We start from the raw sequence: 12,500 nt of genomic DNA on the forward strand, positions 1-12,500 counted from the left end.
TAATATAATATAAGTTTGGCGGTTTTAAACAAAGATTTTTAAAATTTTGAAAAAAAATATATATATATATTTGATTTGATGTTTTATAAAAAAAAAAAAAATTGAAATAATAATTATGTAAACAAAATCTATATTTGATGGTAGTATCAAACACCTTTTTTTTTTTTCACTTTTATTTTTATATTTTATATGTCAAAAAAATATATATATTTATTATTCAAATTTTAAAATAACGTAAAAGACCTAAGAGACAAACTTGCTGAGGTAACCACTCATCATTATTATTTTCAAGTAATGTTCAAATAATTAATGATTTATTTTTTTTTTTAAAAAAATACGTATATATAGAACATGGTATTAAAGACGATTATAATTTAAATAAAATTCAAAAGTCTACGATAGAAAGTCAACGTTTGGTGTATCAGATGGGCTTTATTGCGTAGTGGGCTTCTGCATTAATTGTACAAGTGAGGTGTTGGTTGGTTGGAAGAGAGTCAATTTTCAATTCACAAACAGACCCAAATTTCATATACAGTTTTTAAGAATATCTTAACTAAAAAGATCTATATTACCCTCTCTCCGTCCAATTTTTATTGTCTTGAATATATTTAGACGATTTTTACCTTTAATTATACGGTAGAGATTAAAAGTAATAAATGAATGTAGAATAAAAATATAAAATTTGTATTTAAAAAGGGAAATAGGACAATAGTTGTTGGACGTCCCAAATAAAAAAACAGAACATTAATTCGTGTATGGAGGGAGTATATTATAAAATAAAAATGTGATATATTAATAATTTTAGCTTAAAAAAAAAAAAAGAAAAAGAAAAAGCGTAAAGCACAAATAGATGCACAATAGTGATTTGGTGCAATTAATGAGGTTATATCAGAGTTGGGTTTTGTCTATAGCCATTGTACGGAATGTATGTGGTTTTGGATAAGTTCTCATGCACCGTGTAAGAATATAAAATCCCATCATCATCATCATTATTATTATTATTATTATTATTAAATAAATTAAAACAAAAATGAAATCCCTTAATGGAGAAATGTATTCATCTACTATCTCTTAACAGTGTTCTAGATTAAATATTTTAAAAAATAAAAAAAATTAACGTTGACTTATTGAAGGCGACATTGGGGTGATGATTACCCACGTATGTACCCAAATCTAAAGAAAATTTCAATAATAATAATAATTAAAAATTGGAATTTGGACATGACATTGACGTATTAATTGTCTGCCCTTTGAGCTTCCACAACCCAAAGGCCAATTTTGCTTTTAATTGAATTTTATCATTTTTTAAGGACGTCTTGGATAAATTAACCCAAGATTTTGTGAATGTCTCGAAACTACTATATGTATCTAATAATCACTGTCCATTTTAAATAATGTCCGGAGAGCAGTAACCAAATATTTTTCCAAATGGAAAGTGACTTGCCACAAAATTAAATAAGCTTGACCAAATTAAATATGTTTCCATATTTGGGAAATCCCATTTATTCCCATTCTCACTTAAAATTGGTCTGTTTATTGATTGCTTTTGCTTGTTCGTTTATAGTCTTAAGGATAGGACAGAGACACATAACAATATTGCCCAAAAAATAACAAAATAAAAAAATATGCAAGACATTATTGAAGCTTCCAAATTTTAGACGAAACAAAAAACTATGATTGGCCATTTATATGAATCGTCCCACCAATAAGATACTGACACGTGGCGTGTGTGGTGAACCCTCGTCAATTCTCCTCAAAATTGGACACGCATTTTTTGTGATTTCTTGTTCCATAAACCCATTATCAATTTGGGGATTCGTTGAATTTTTTATTTTATTAGTATTTTTTTTAAAAAAAAGAAGACAAGATCAACGTGAAGTTTTAAATTAATTAATTAATTTTAAATTTCTATATATATATTAAAATATTATCTATAAAAAATAAAATAGGACTTTATTATTAAAAAAAATTGAAATGGATGAGCACAAAAAAGAAGTAGAATCGGTGGAGTAACTAGTAAGCGATTTTTAGAAGCATTTAAATTTTAAAAAACAAAAATAAAAAAATAAATAGAATCAGAAATAGAAACAAATATAAAAATAAGAAATAAAGAGAAGACACATAGGCATATATAGAGGCGCAGAGTGGTGGAGAAGAGGCAGCACTGTACATATAAATGGCGGTCACTTGTCAGATGGTCAGGTGAAAGATTGCAGTTTCTTCGTGCCCATGGCAGCATTACTCATGCTGTAGTTTGCTCGGAATCCTCTACTTTTCCTTTTTCTCTGTTTGCTTTTACATTATATACTACCTAGAACCTTTTTCCTGCCGCTCCATTAGAGGACACACCTTGTCGGACTTGTGTATTATATTCTATTTCACAGGTTGTGGTTTGTGTTTTCGTTTTGATTCTCAATTAGTTTCAGAATTTGTGGTCTGAGATTGATCGCAGACCGCTATGGAGTCGAGCGATGGCAAGTATTTGACCAAAGATAGTGATGAGGGCTTTTCGAGATATAGCCATGGCTCGGCAAATTTATCGCCTCCTCAGTTCCCCAAGGTATTCGATGTTTCGCATCCTTTTTGTGTTCGGAGGTCTAGGTCAATTTTCCATCGGATTTGTGTATGTGCTGCTGCTGGTGTTAAAGCTTTTGAACTCAATTTTTCAGTATTCGACTGTGTTTTTGGTTTTCGTGTGAGGGGGAATATAGTCTGTAGTCGTAATTACTGAATGTTTATTCTTTATCGGGAATAAAAATCTCTCTGGAATTTGTTTGTGTCTGTTGAAGAGAGATTCTGTATGAAACAATGATTTTGCATCTATCTGTTTCTGCAGAGAAGGTTTTTATTAGGTTATTTATTTTGTTGTAGATGAACTACATAAAACAACTGCAAGCAAACAAAGGTTTTTGTGTTTTTGTGCTACTGATTTGCAATTTGGTTTAGAACACTTTGGTGCCCTTTTTGATCCTTGACCCAATTGTGGTTTGCAGGCTGGTGAATGGAGTGAGATTGTTGTTGTGGAACCGCCTGGCTATCTGCAAAGAGAAAGGAAAGATCTCCTTGTGAAGATACCCACTGAGGGATCCATGGATGATTCTGTGACTATAAACATGCCTCCTTCTCCAATTCCAACTCCAAAACGAGTGAGCTTTTCGCCATTGCCAAGCCCTAATCATATAAGAATCAGTGGATCTCCAGGTCCATCATCAAAGGGGAAACCATCTGTGAAAAGCTTCCTCCCCAAACTGAGCTTCAAGTTTCGGAACAATGATGCGGAGATAGAAAGAGCTGCCATGCTAGCACTTGGAGCTTCCCCCGAAATGCGAGGGAAGGCATCAATGTCGAGAACTTTCTCACTTTCTAAGATTTTCAACCCCAAAGTGAAGAAGGCTTCGTCATTACCACCTTCTCCTATTTTGCATTCGAATCCAGAGTCTACTCATGGAGGAGTTATGGTCGGAACGGCTGATGCATCGGTGTGTGCCTCTTGTTTTTTCAACTTGCTATTGTCACTCAACTCTGTTTCTACTATTGTAATTTCTGAAATATACAGAGTTTGTCACTGTGCAGTTAGGTGGGCACAAGCTATCCATGCATCGCTCGCTGTCAGTGCCTGACTTGAATAAACAAGGAAGCACAAAACAGATGGAATACTTGGGCAATATTTTCCGTGTTGCTCCAAGGAAGACAGAGTGGATTTGTCCGACATCAGTGCCCAATGCACCAGTTGATGCAGGTAAATTTGCCAATCCAAGATTTCAATAAGGCATTTACTTCAAAAAAGATAACAGTACTTCATAGATCTGTATATGCATATTAGTCGAACCATCCCTATGTTGAGCTTTATGATAGCCAAACCACAAGTGACCGCACTTTTTGTCTTCAGATCGAAATAACAATCATACGGATATACCTGAAGAAGAAGCAGTCTGTAGAATCTGCTTGGTCGAACTCGGCGAGGGCACAGACACCCTTAAGATGGAATGCAACTGTAAAGGCGAACTTGCCCTTGCCCACCAACAATGCGCCATTAAATGGTTTAGCATAAAAGGCAACAAGAACTGTGATGTGTGCAAGCAAGAGGTTAAAAATTTACCTGTCACACTTTTGCGGATCCAAAGTAGTCAATCTCGAATGCCTGGAACTCTCCCACAAAATATAGTTCAATACAGGCATGTAATCTCACTCCAAGGAGAATATACTCTCATGTTATACTTTCAATATCCTCCATAACCATTGGGTTGTTAATGTAGCTCTATATACAGGGTTTGGCAGGACGTACCCGTCCTCGTCATTGTGAGCATGTTGGCATATTTTTGTTTCCTGGAGCAACTTCTGGTGAGTAAACTTACCTCTGGACACTTGGTAGCTCTTATTGACGATTTTTGTCCCCAAAAGTGAAGTCATAATTTTTGCTATCGTTGTCAAACAGGTCATGAAAATGGGATCCAGTGCTATTGCTATATCTTTGCCTTTTGCCTGCATATTAGGCCTTCTTGCATCGATGACATCAACTACCATGGGTATGGATGCTGTTATACCTTCCGAACTGATCAATTACAAGTTTCTCTTGTCTTCGGACTGATTCCGGTGTTCTTGTGCAGTAAGGAGGAAATATGCATGGATATACGCTACTATCCAATTCGGGATGGTTGTTGTATTCGCCCATGTTTTTTACTCGCTGGTATGTCTTCAAGCAACTGAAAGTGGTCTTTGTTACCTCTTATTGCAATGGAAACTGATTGCAAATTTTCTAACATTATGGATCTGTAGCTTCACGTGCAAGCGGTTCTCTCAGTTCTTCTCGCAACATTTGCTGGTTTTGGAGGTGCAATGTGTGGAACTTCGATCTTCTTCGAGATACTCAAGTTTAGGAGAGCACGAGCTCGCCAGATGCCTCCCCCTGTTGATCCTGCACAGCCATCAAACCAAGCTCCAGAGACAGGTAATCCCGATCATACCGATTTGCAACTCCCCCATCAAAATGAACAGCAGAATCATCCGAACGACGACCACCGGGTCGCCGCAGCATGAATAAAATTTTGGTATTTGTATAGAGTTTTGGCCACTGCCCTTTGTTACTTGAGTTGAGAGCCAGTCTTGCCTGTACAGTGAAGACCGGACAGTACAAACCAAAATTTGAAAATAAACACTGAATTCTGTCGTAAGCAAAATGACATTGGATGTATTCATTCTTCATTTTTGTCATTTATATGCACTTGAAAGAACATGACAACATATTCTTCTTCATTTGAAAAATAGAAAGCAAGAAAACAATTATTTCTATTAGCTATCTTTCTCGTACTTTACAAAGGGGCTGAGCAATCTATTTGAATCTCACCAAAGACCTTTAGGTTGTGTACAATGTGACCTGCTAAACAACCTTTCGGCACGCATTTAACGTCGCATCGATCCCGCAGTTGCTCGCTGTGGGATTTCAGTAGAAACCGGCGCAAACAGCAGCATCGACACCAAGTCTTGTCCCGACAAGGAACTACGTAAGCTTTTTATCCGAGGCTTCGAATCTTACATCATGGTTTGTAACTTGAATCGCCTGCCTTCCCTGATATCAACGATCTCTCCTTCGTTGCAGAATCTGGGTTACTCGATGGGCTATCGGAGAAACCCGGCCGTGTCCAAATTTTTATGTGACCCTCACGGCAAGCAGTGAGAATAGATTCCGGAGTGAATATCAAACCAGAGAGCGGTTCTGTGTGGACACGGTGCGCGATCAGGGGAGATATCTTTGGGACAGCCCGCATGCTCGGAGCTGGTTGTAAGGTGCCCACGGGACTAGCACTGTCCCAATGAGCTGACTGGCTTCCGGCGCTGAAAGTGGGAGATCCGCCAGGCGCGCGGCGCACTGGCACAACAAGCTCGTCCATTTCTAAATCCCATAAGAGCAACTGTGTGTCCTACACAACATTATCGAGCAAATGATTATTAGTCTGAGCGCCCCACAGTTCGACATAAGTGGTTTTTTCGGGATAGAAAAAAAGAACAATAAGGCTTTCTTTTAATGTACCTGACCGACCGAACCAAATCTATATACGACATTTTCATCTAAACCGTCTGAGTTCGGAGGCACCCAATACGAATCAAATGCCACTCCACTAACCTGCCATCATTCACTCATAGATTCAGAAATCATTACCAGGAAAATCTTGAGTTATGTCTCCTCAATGTAAAATGAACTTACCCATGAGTTATGTCCCTCAGCCCACGCAACAATCTTTCGATCTTCCATGCTCCAGACGTGAACAAGGTCATCCTCGCCTCCAGTCAAAATGTATTTTCCATCCATGCTGTTACTCCACAATTTTTACAATATTTGATTAAATAATTTCACGAAAGGAAGGATCATCGTCGGAGAGAACAAGAATCAAGTGAACGAAATAAAAGCAAAAGCAAGGGGGCAATTCAGCAAAGACATTACCTCCAAGCACAACACAACAGAGCCCCGTAATAGCTTTTTCCACCGCACATAAGTTGTTCATTTTTGAAGTCAAAGACTCTCAGGTAACCTGCATTCATCGATTCGCAACCCCGTTCACAATGGCGCAGTAACAATCGCACAAAGAATTAAAGAGACCAGAAAAATATAATACCATCCCTCCCTACAGTTGCTAAGTAAGCTCCGTCTGCTGAAAAAGCAATGCTGTTTATGGAACCTTGGCATATATGCCATCTAGCAACAGGATTCTGCATCGAGGCACAAAATATGAACAGCGCAACTTTTTCTCGTATACTTGACCAATATGCAATCTGTCTTGACTAGCGAAAAAACAGTTCGCCTGACAGCATCGCCCTCAAATGAGCATTAACTTACTGCCGGCTTTTCCCTAAGCTTAAAGCCCTAAACCCTAATCAGGAAGGCATCACTAAACCTAACATTATGATCTACAATTTGTATTGAGGAAAGATTGGGATGAACCCATGATTTGAAGATTCAACTAAGGAACAGTTCGTAATTTGATGAATCCAGTGGTTGGCGGAAAGCAGTTACAAATTGTAGGTCTAAAAGAGCAGCCATTACCTTACTGTAGCGTGCATGTGATACAGAAAATTGAGTTTGATCCTTGATGATCGGAAATGATGGATCACCGGAACCATCTTTATTCTGGAACATTCAGCAGGGTTGCTTTATTCTATAGAGCCAAGGAATTGAGGTGACAACAAGGTATTCTAAATGAAAACTTGCCTTTTCATATACATACATATTACCATCAGCATGAGCAACTACAAATGAGCCATCAGTATTTGGAACCCAAGCAACACTCATGCAGCGGCTGTTTACAGGAAAATTTTTTAAATAAACAATTAAATTCAAACATATAGGTGATGTTAGACACAGCATGCAAGTTACAGATTCCTTCCACTACAAAGTCAGCTACAGCCTACAAGGATTAGCAATCAAGTTTTTGAAGCATTTACAAAGCACCTTCTGCAAGTAAATCAAAACTACAGATGGGAACAAGTTTCGAAGTAATAAATTTCTTTTCTTTTAAAACAAAAAAAGAAAGAAACAGAATATCCCTTATATCAATGCCCAAGATTATGAATCAGGTTTTGTCATTTAGAATGCAGAAAAAATAAAATTTGAAGAAGTCATGCTAATATAATACAATTATGACTATGGGGAGAACTTATACCTTTTCTAATAATCAAATTCAGAGCTCCATTAAAGATAAATACATAGTGAAAATTAATAACATACTAAATCTGAATACGAAGCAAGATCAAAAGAATCATTGTCATGCCTATTGTTGATAGAACCATCTTTATTATAGTGCTGAGCCCCCACGAGCTTTTTTCCAACATCTTGTAATTGCTGTCTTAGAGACACCGAATAGACTACAAAACAGGGGATAGCAAAACCAATACACATTGAATAATTTCTGCAAAACAATGATATTAGCCCAATCAATGAATCAAAGTTCTGAGACGAAGACATACCATCTCCAGAGATTAAACCAATAAGCAAGTCATGCCCGTCTTTAGAATCGGGATCATATGCGTGGCAAACAGGATTTGAATTACTAAAATGTATAGACTTTATAGGATCCTATGCACCACAGTAAAATTATTGAAATTAATGCGAATTTGAATTTGTAATAATAGAATGTAGATAAAATCATAAAAGACAGCCCAAGAAAATACCTTATCCTGAGAATTTAAGTCGCTCACAAAAATTGCATCGCTAACATTGAACACTAAGTATGTGCCTTTTCCATCAAAGTTCGGATTGCCAGACAAATTAGTTGAACTCGAAGCCCCCAAAGATCCTATTCTAGTACTGCTGCTACTCGCAGGTTTACTCCCACCATTCCCCCCGACAAAACTAAGTGCCCTACTCCCATTTCCCCCTCCTAACAACCTTGCTGCTGCTGATCTCACGCCACTGCTCACTCCCAAACTAGATGATGTTTGTGACTGTGCCTGTAATGGCTTCTCCTTGAGATGAGCCAATGTAACCTGACCAGAAAATTAATGGCGATTGGCATCACACAAAAATATGTAAAGCCTCTACTTTTTATAGAAACACAAGATTTGAACGCGCCACTAAAAGACCCCCAAATTGATAAACTTTCAAATTGAGAATCTTAATCCAATAACTTTAAGGAATTCCACAGCAAAAGATCTTTAAATCAGGAGAAATTTAAGAACATATGGCAAATAGAACTCCTAATCTATTTCTGTCCGGCGAGAAAGCAACAATTCACAATTATACTAAAGCACCAGATAAAGTTTAGCCAAGAAAACGTATATGATGCAGGTCCCAAATGGCACTAGAAATACAAAATAGATTACAATTTGTAGACCTATCCAACTGAAACCTCAGAATTCACAAATTGACAAAAACCCCCTTCCAAAACACAGCTTTTTTGCGTAAAACACTGGCAAATGATCAGAATATCCAATGGGCCATCTGTAGAATACAATTTCTACGCACAACTGACGGAAAAACAGAATTAACAGAAAGACATTCTGATTCGATTTTTCCGAAGAATAACAAGAGAACCCGCGGGGGTAAGATATGGGGATTGTAATAGAAACAGGGAAAGGGCAAAGAACCCCTAAAACAAGAAGATACAATTGACCCACCTGAGATAGAGTTTTACCATGGGCATAGTGAAGAAGGGCCGCCGGATGAGTCTTCTCGTACTGAAGTTTGTATTTACCTTCCGGGGTCTTGAAATAAGTCTTCAATCCCGGCGCCGGCGCGTTGTTCCCCGACGCCGATACAGAGGATACAGTGTTATTACTCGACGCACTGTTCATCATTTCTTGCTACCAAATACCAAGAACCCCCAAAATCTTGATACCTACTGATCTTGCCAAAAATTTCCAACAAGATCATGTATTCGGGAAAAAAACTCAATTGCTCTCTACGAAAGAAGAAAATAAAACAAAGTAAAATCCACTCTGGATTGTCCGCAAACGCTGTGAGCCTCGAAACCGTCCCCTATGTGCATATGGATGAAGGGATCTTTTACCTCTCTTTTACCCGCTAATTATTTCTGTGCCTTGGGGGAGACTTTTAATAAGCCCTCTTGTGAAAGACTACCCAGTGGAAAAGCTAATCCTATGACGGTGATTTTACTCGACTTTGGGGGAAGACCGAAGTTTAGACACCTCCTAGGGTCTAGAAGTTCCACTTTCTTGTTATTCAGTTTCTAATAATTAGAGGATTATGTTAATAAGGGGAGGTTCAAGATTCGATCTTTCCTAACCCTGTGTGGTGCGCACGAAATGTTTACCGAAGGAAAGGAGATTGCACTAGAGGTTATGTCAATGAAAAATCCAGAGACAAGGAAATGATGATGATGATGAGGCATCCAAGGAATCATTCCCTCCAATGTAATACCACATGAGTTGGATCAGTCAAAGTAGAAATGATGAGACTTCAAGACTCACCTTCCATTCTTTATGCCCTATTCCACTTTTCTAATCCAAACTATCCATATAAAATCATTCATTCAAGCATCTACTAGCAATGTTAGCCCAACACAATTGTGGACTTCGATTCTTGGTCCAAAGACAGGGCCTATCCTAAAGTTACCTATTGGGCTTTTCAGACCAGGATTCAAGATTCCAGTAATGGTCATGAAACGCTTACTAAATGTACCAAAAGCCTCTTGCAGTGAACATCACAAGTTTGGCTATGAAGCAAAGAGAGAAAGATCATGATACCTAGATGGCCCTTTGTCACCTGAATTCTCAGAAGAAAAAAGAGTTTTGAAGTAACAGCAGCTGGCCCCCATCTCCAATGGCACCATCCACCATAGCTGTTGTGCCTTCCATGCCAAGCAATCAGGTAGCTGAATCAACATTTTCGAAACTTACCTTTCCCACCTTAAATGCCAGATTTCTCTACCTAACTTGCACCCCCTTTCACCTCAATCTCAACACACCCATCCTTCATCACTTATACTAAAAAACAAATCCAAACTAAACTCAATATAAACCAACATTCCATACTGCAACCATTCCCATTCATCAACATCACTCCACAACTTTCCCAAAACATGAACCCCCCAAACCTCGCCATCCCTGCTTTCATCTTCTTTCTTCTCTGCACAATCGCCTCTGCCCAGTCCCCTGCCCCAGCCCCGGCGCCGCCAGGCCCGACAAATGTGACGGCTGTCCTTGAGAAGGCCGGTCGATTCACCACATTCATCCGCCTGTTGCAGAACACCAAAGTGGCCGATCAGATCAACACACAGCTCAACAATTCTAACCAGGGGATGACAATATTCGCCCCCACGGACAGCGCATTCTCCAGCCTCAAACCCGGCATGCTCAACTCCTTCACCGACGAGCAGAAAGTCGAGCTAATGCAGTTCCATGTACTCCCTTCCTTCTTCTCCACTTCACAGTTCCAAACCGCCAGCAATCCCCTCCGCACGCAGGCAGGCGGCAGCCAGGGATCCTTCCCGATGAACGTAACGGCGACCGGGAACAACCTCAACATCACAACTGGTGTCACCAATGCAACAGTGGGCAATACAGTCTACACAGATAATCAACTAGCAGTGTACGAGGTGGATCGCGTGCTACTTCCCCTCAGCTTCTTCCAATCTCCGGCGCCGGCGCCGGCACCTTCCAAGCCCAAGAAGGCTGCTGAATCAGCACTTTCGCCGTCAGATTCCGATAGCAGCACTCCCGATGATTCCTCAACTGCAAATTACCTGTCCAAACACGGGGTGGGCGCTATGGCATGCGCTGGACTAGTCTTTGCGACATTTCGTCGAACACTTTGAGAGCAATTGACGATGCATGGCTGCATATACGCTTAGATATTTTTTGTACTTTATAATTCGCATTCTTTTTCGATATTGCGTGACATCATACATACATATTCATATATAAGATTTGGTTTAGAAAATTCAGTGTATGAGCAATATATACAATGTACTGGATAACATTTATGTCGTACGTGAAAATTGAAATAAGTAGTAGTAGTATTTTCTAGTTAATTTATCAAATAAAAAAACATTTTATAAATGATTTAGCAATAATATCAGCGACATAATCTTACATTATTTTTTAATTAGTTTCAAAAATATGTAATTCAACATATCCAAATATCATCTCAATGATCAATCTACCAAACTTAATTTTTTTTATTTAAATTCAAAATCAATCAATTATCAAAATTCAATAATTTTGTAAACCCTTAAGTATGACCTTACTTTTGATGGGCCGTTCGAATTTGAGGATATTTTATATTAGGAGTGTCCTTACAACCATCCATTCGGTACTACCAAACTTATTGTATACAAACATTTTGGTAGGGTGAGGATTGCAGGTTTAAATCCAAAAAACCGAATTTTATTTTATTTTATTTGGACTGTTTGATTTGCTCCAAAGTCAAATTTGGAAACTTCAGTTACGACCTCGATTCGATTATAATTTTTAATTTCAATTAATTGAAAGAATCAAACTTTAAAAACATAAATGCACTCTACATTTTGGTGTGATTTTTTCTTATTACACGATCCATGTGTGGCAGGTGACCTGAGGCGTTGGGGGTTTCAACCTATGACTTTATGGTCACAAGTCCAACCCTTACACCACCAGGCCATCCCTTACGGGATAATATGATTGTATACTTGGAATCATAGGAATAGTAGCAAGACAGAAGTGGATGGCCTACCAACACATATTAGTTAAGTCATTTATTATTATTATAGTATGGTATAATTTATTAAATACATATATACCGACAGCTCCAAGCCAAGATTGTCGTCTTTACCATGTTACTCTGTTCTGTTGTGTTGTACCATAGAGACGATCGAGTGACTTAGTGAGTTGGTGCATTTTATGTTTCATAACTCTCTCTCTAATGGATCCCCCTCCCTCTGTAATTATTTATTATTACTATATGAAACTGAGATCTGAAGACGATGATGATACTGCTGTTGTCTTCTTCCCTGCAGATCTGAGAACTTGCTGCATGCATCATATCATATATATATATATATATAATTTCT

The 12,500-nt window shown here is 38.3% G+C and overlaps 3 protein-coding genes across 5 annotated transcripts; 2 read left to right on the forward strand and 1 right to left on the reverse strand.

Annotated features, from left to right (window-relative positions):
* The first annotated feature begins 2,119 nt into the window (after positions 1–2,119).
* LOC127251663 (uncharacterized) lies at positions 2,120–5,700 on the forward strand. 2 transcript variants are annotated; one of them, XM_051275458.1, is made up of 9 exons: positions 2,120–2,560; positions 2,994–3,479; positions 3,574–3,739; positions 3,890–4,175; positions 4,257–4,341; positions 4,436–4,526; positions 4,608–4,687; positions 4,777–5,501; positions 5,597–5,700. In XM_051275458.1, the coding sequence occupies exons 1-8, from the start codon at positions 2,459–2,461 to the stop codon at positions 5,035–5,037; spliced, it is 1,557 nt and encodes a 518-aa protein (XP_051131415.1). In that variant the 5' UTR covers positions 2,120–2,458; the 3' UTR covers positions 5,038–5,501; positions 5,597–5,700. The 2 variants fall into 2 exon arrangements, with proteins under 2 accessions (XP_051131415.1, XP_051131416.1); XM_051275459.1 differs by having other exon boundaries at positions 2,121–2,560; positions 4,269–4,341.
* LOC127251662 (uncharacterized) lies at positions 5,268–9,776 on the reverse strand. Of its 2 annotated transcripts, none has more exons than XM_051275456.1 (11): positions 9,109–9,776; positions 8,164–8,478; positions 7,960–8,068; positions 7,764–7,857; positions 7,205–7,292; positions 7,040–7,123; positions 6,612–6,705; positions 6,440–6,527; positions 6,203–6,308; positions 6,029–6,121; positions 5,268–5,918 (listed from the first exon to the last, which is right to left on the reverse strand). In XM_051275456.1, exons 1-11 carry the CDS (start codon positions 9,286–9,288, stop codon positions 5,535–5,537), a joined length of 1,635 nt encoding a protein of 544 aa, XP_051131413.1. In that variant the 5' UTR covers positions 9,289–9,776; the 3' UTR covers positions 5,268–5,534. The 2 variants fall into 2 exon arrangements, with proteins under 2 accessions (XP_051131413.1, XP_051131414.1); XM_051275457.1 differs by having other exon boundaries at positions 9,126–9,265.
* A 611-nt stretch (positions 9,777–10,387) lies between these two features.
* Positions 10,388–11,511, forward strand: LOC127251881 (fasciclin-like arabinogalactan protein 11). The gene has a single exon (XM_051275803.1). The coding sequence runs from the start codon at positions 10,533–10,535 to the stop codon at positions 11,265–11,267; it is 735 nt and encodes a 244-aa protein (XP_051131760.1). The 5' UTR covers positions 10,388–10,532; the 3' UTR covers positions 11,268–11,511.
* The last annotated feature ends 989 nt before the right edge of the window (positions 11,512–12,500 follow it).

This window comes from Andrographis paniculata, unplaced genomic scaffold (genome assembly GCF_009805555.1).
Source record: "Andrographis paniculata isolate CXL003 unplaced genomic scaffold, ASM980555v1 Contig45END, whole genome shotgun sequence".
NCBI lineage: Eukaryota > Viridiplantae > Streptophyta > Magnoliopsida > Lamiales > Acanthaceae > Andrographis > Andrographis paniculata.

Coding starts and splice junctions, on each gene's coding strand:
- LOC127251663 (XM_051275458.1), top strand. CDS start 2,459: ATGGAGTCGAGCGATGGCAAGTATTTGACCAAAGATAGTGATGAGGGC. Junction 2,561..2,993: donor CGCCTCCTCAGTTCCCCAAG/GTATTCGATGTT, acceptor TGTGGTTTGCAG/GCTGGTGAATGGAGTGAGAT. Junction 4,342..4,435: donor GTTTCCTGGAGCAACTTCTG/GTGAGTAAACTT, acceptor GTTGTCAAACAG/GTCATGAAAATGGGATCCAG.
- LOC127251662 (XM_051275456.1), bottom strand. CDS start 9,288: ATGATGAACAGTGCGTCGAGTAATAACACTGTATCCTCTGTATCGGCG. Junction 7,858..7,959: donor TGGTTTAATCTCTGGAGATG/GTATGTCTTCGT, acceptor CCTGTTTTGTAG/TCTATTCGGTGTCTCTAAGA. Junction 6,706..7,039: donor CACATGCACGCTACAGTAAG/GTAATGGCTGCT, acceptor GCCTCGATGCAG/AATCCTGTTGCTAGATGGCA.
- LOC127251881 (XM_051275803.1), top strand. CDS start 10,533: ATGAACCCCCCAAACCTCGCCATCCCTGCTTTCATCTTCTTTCTTCTC.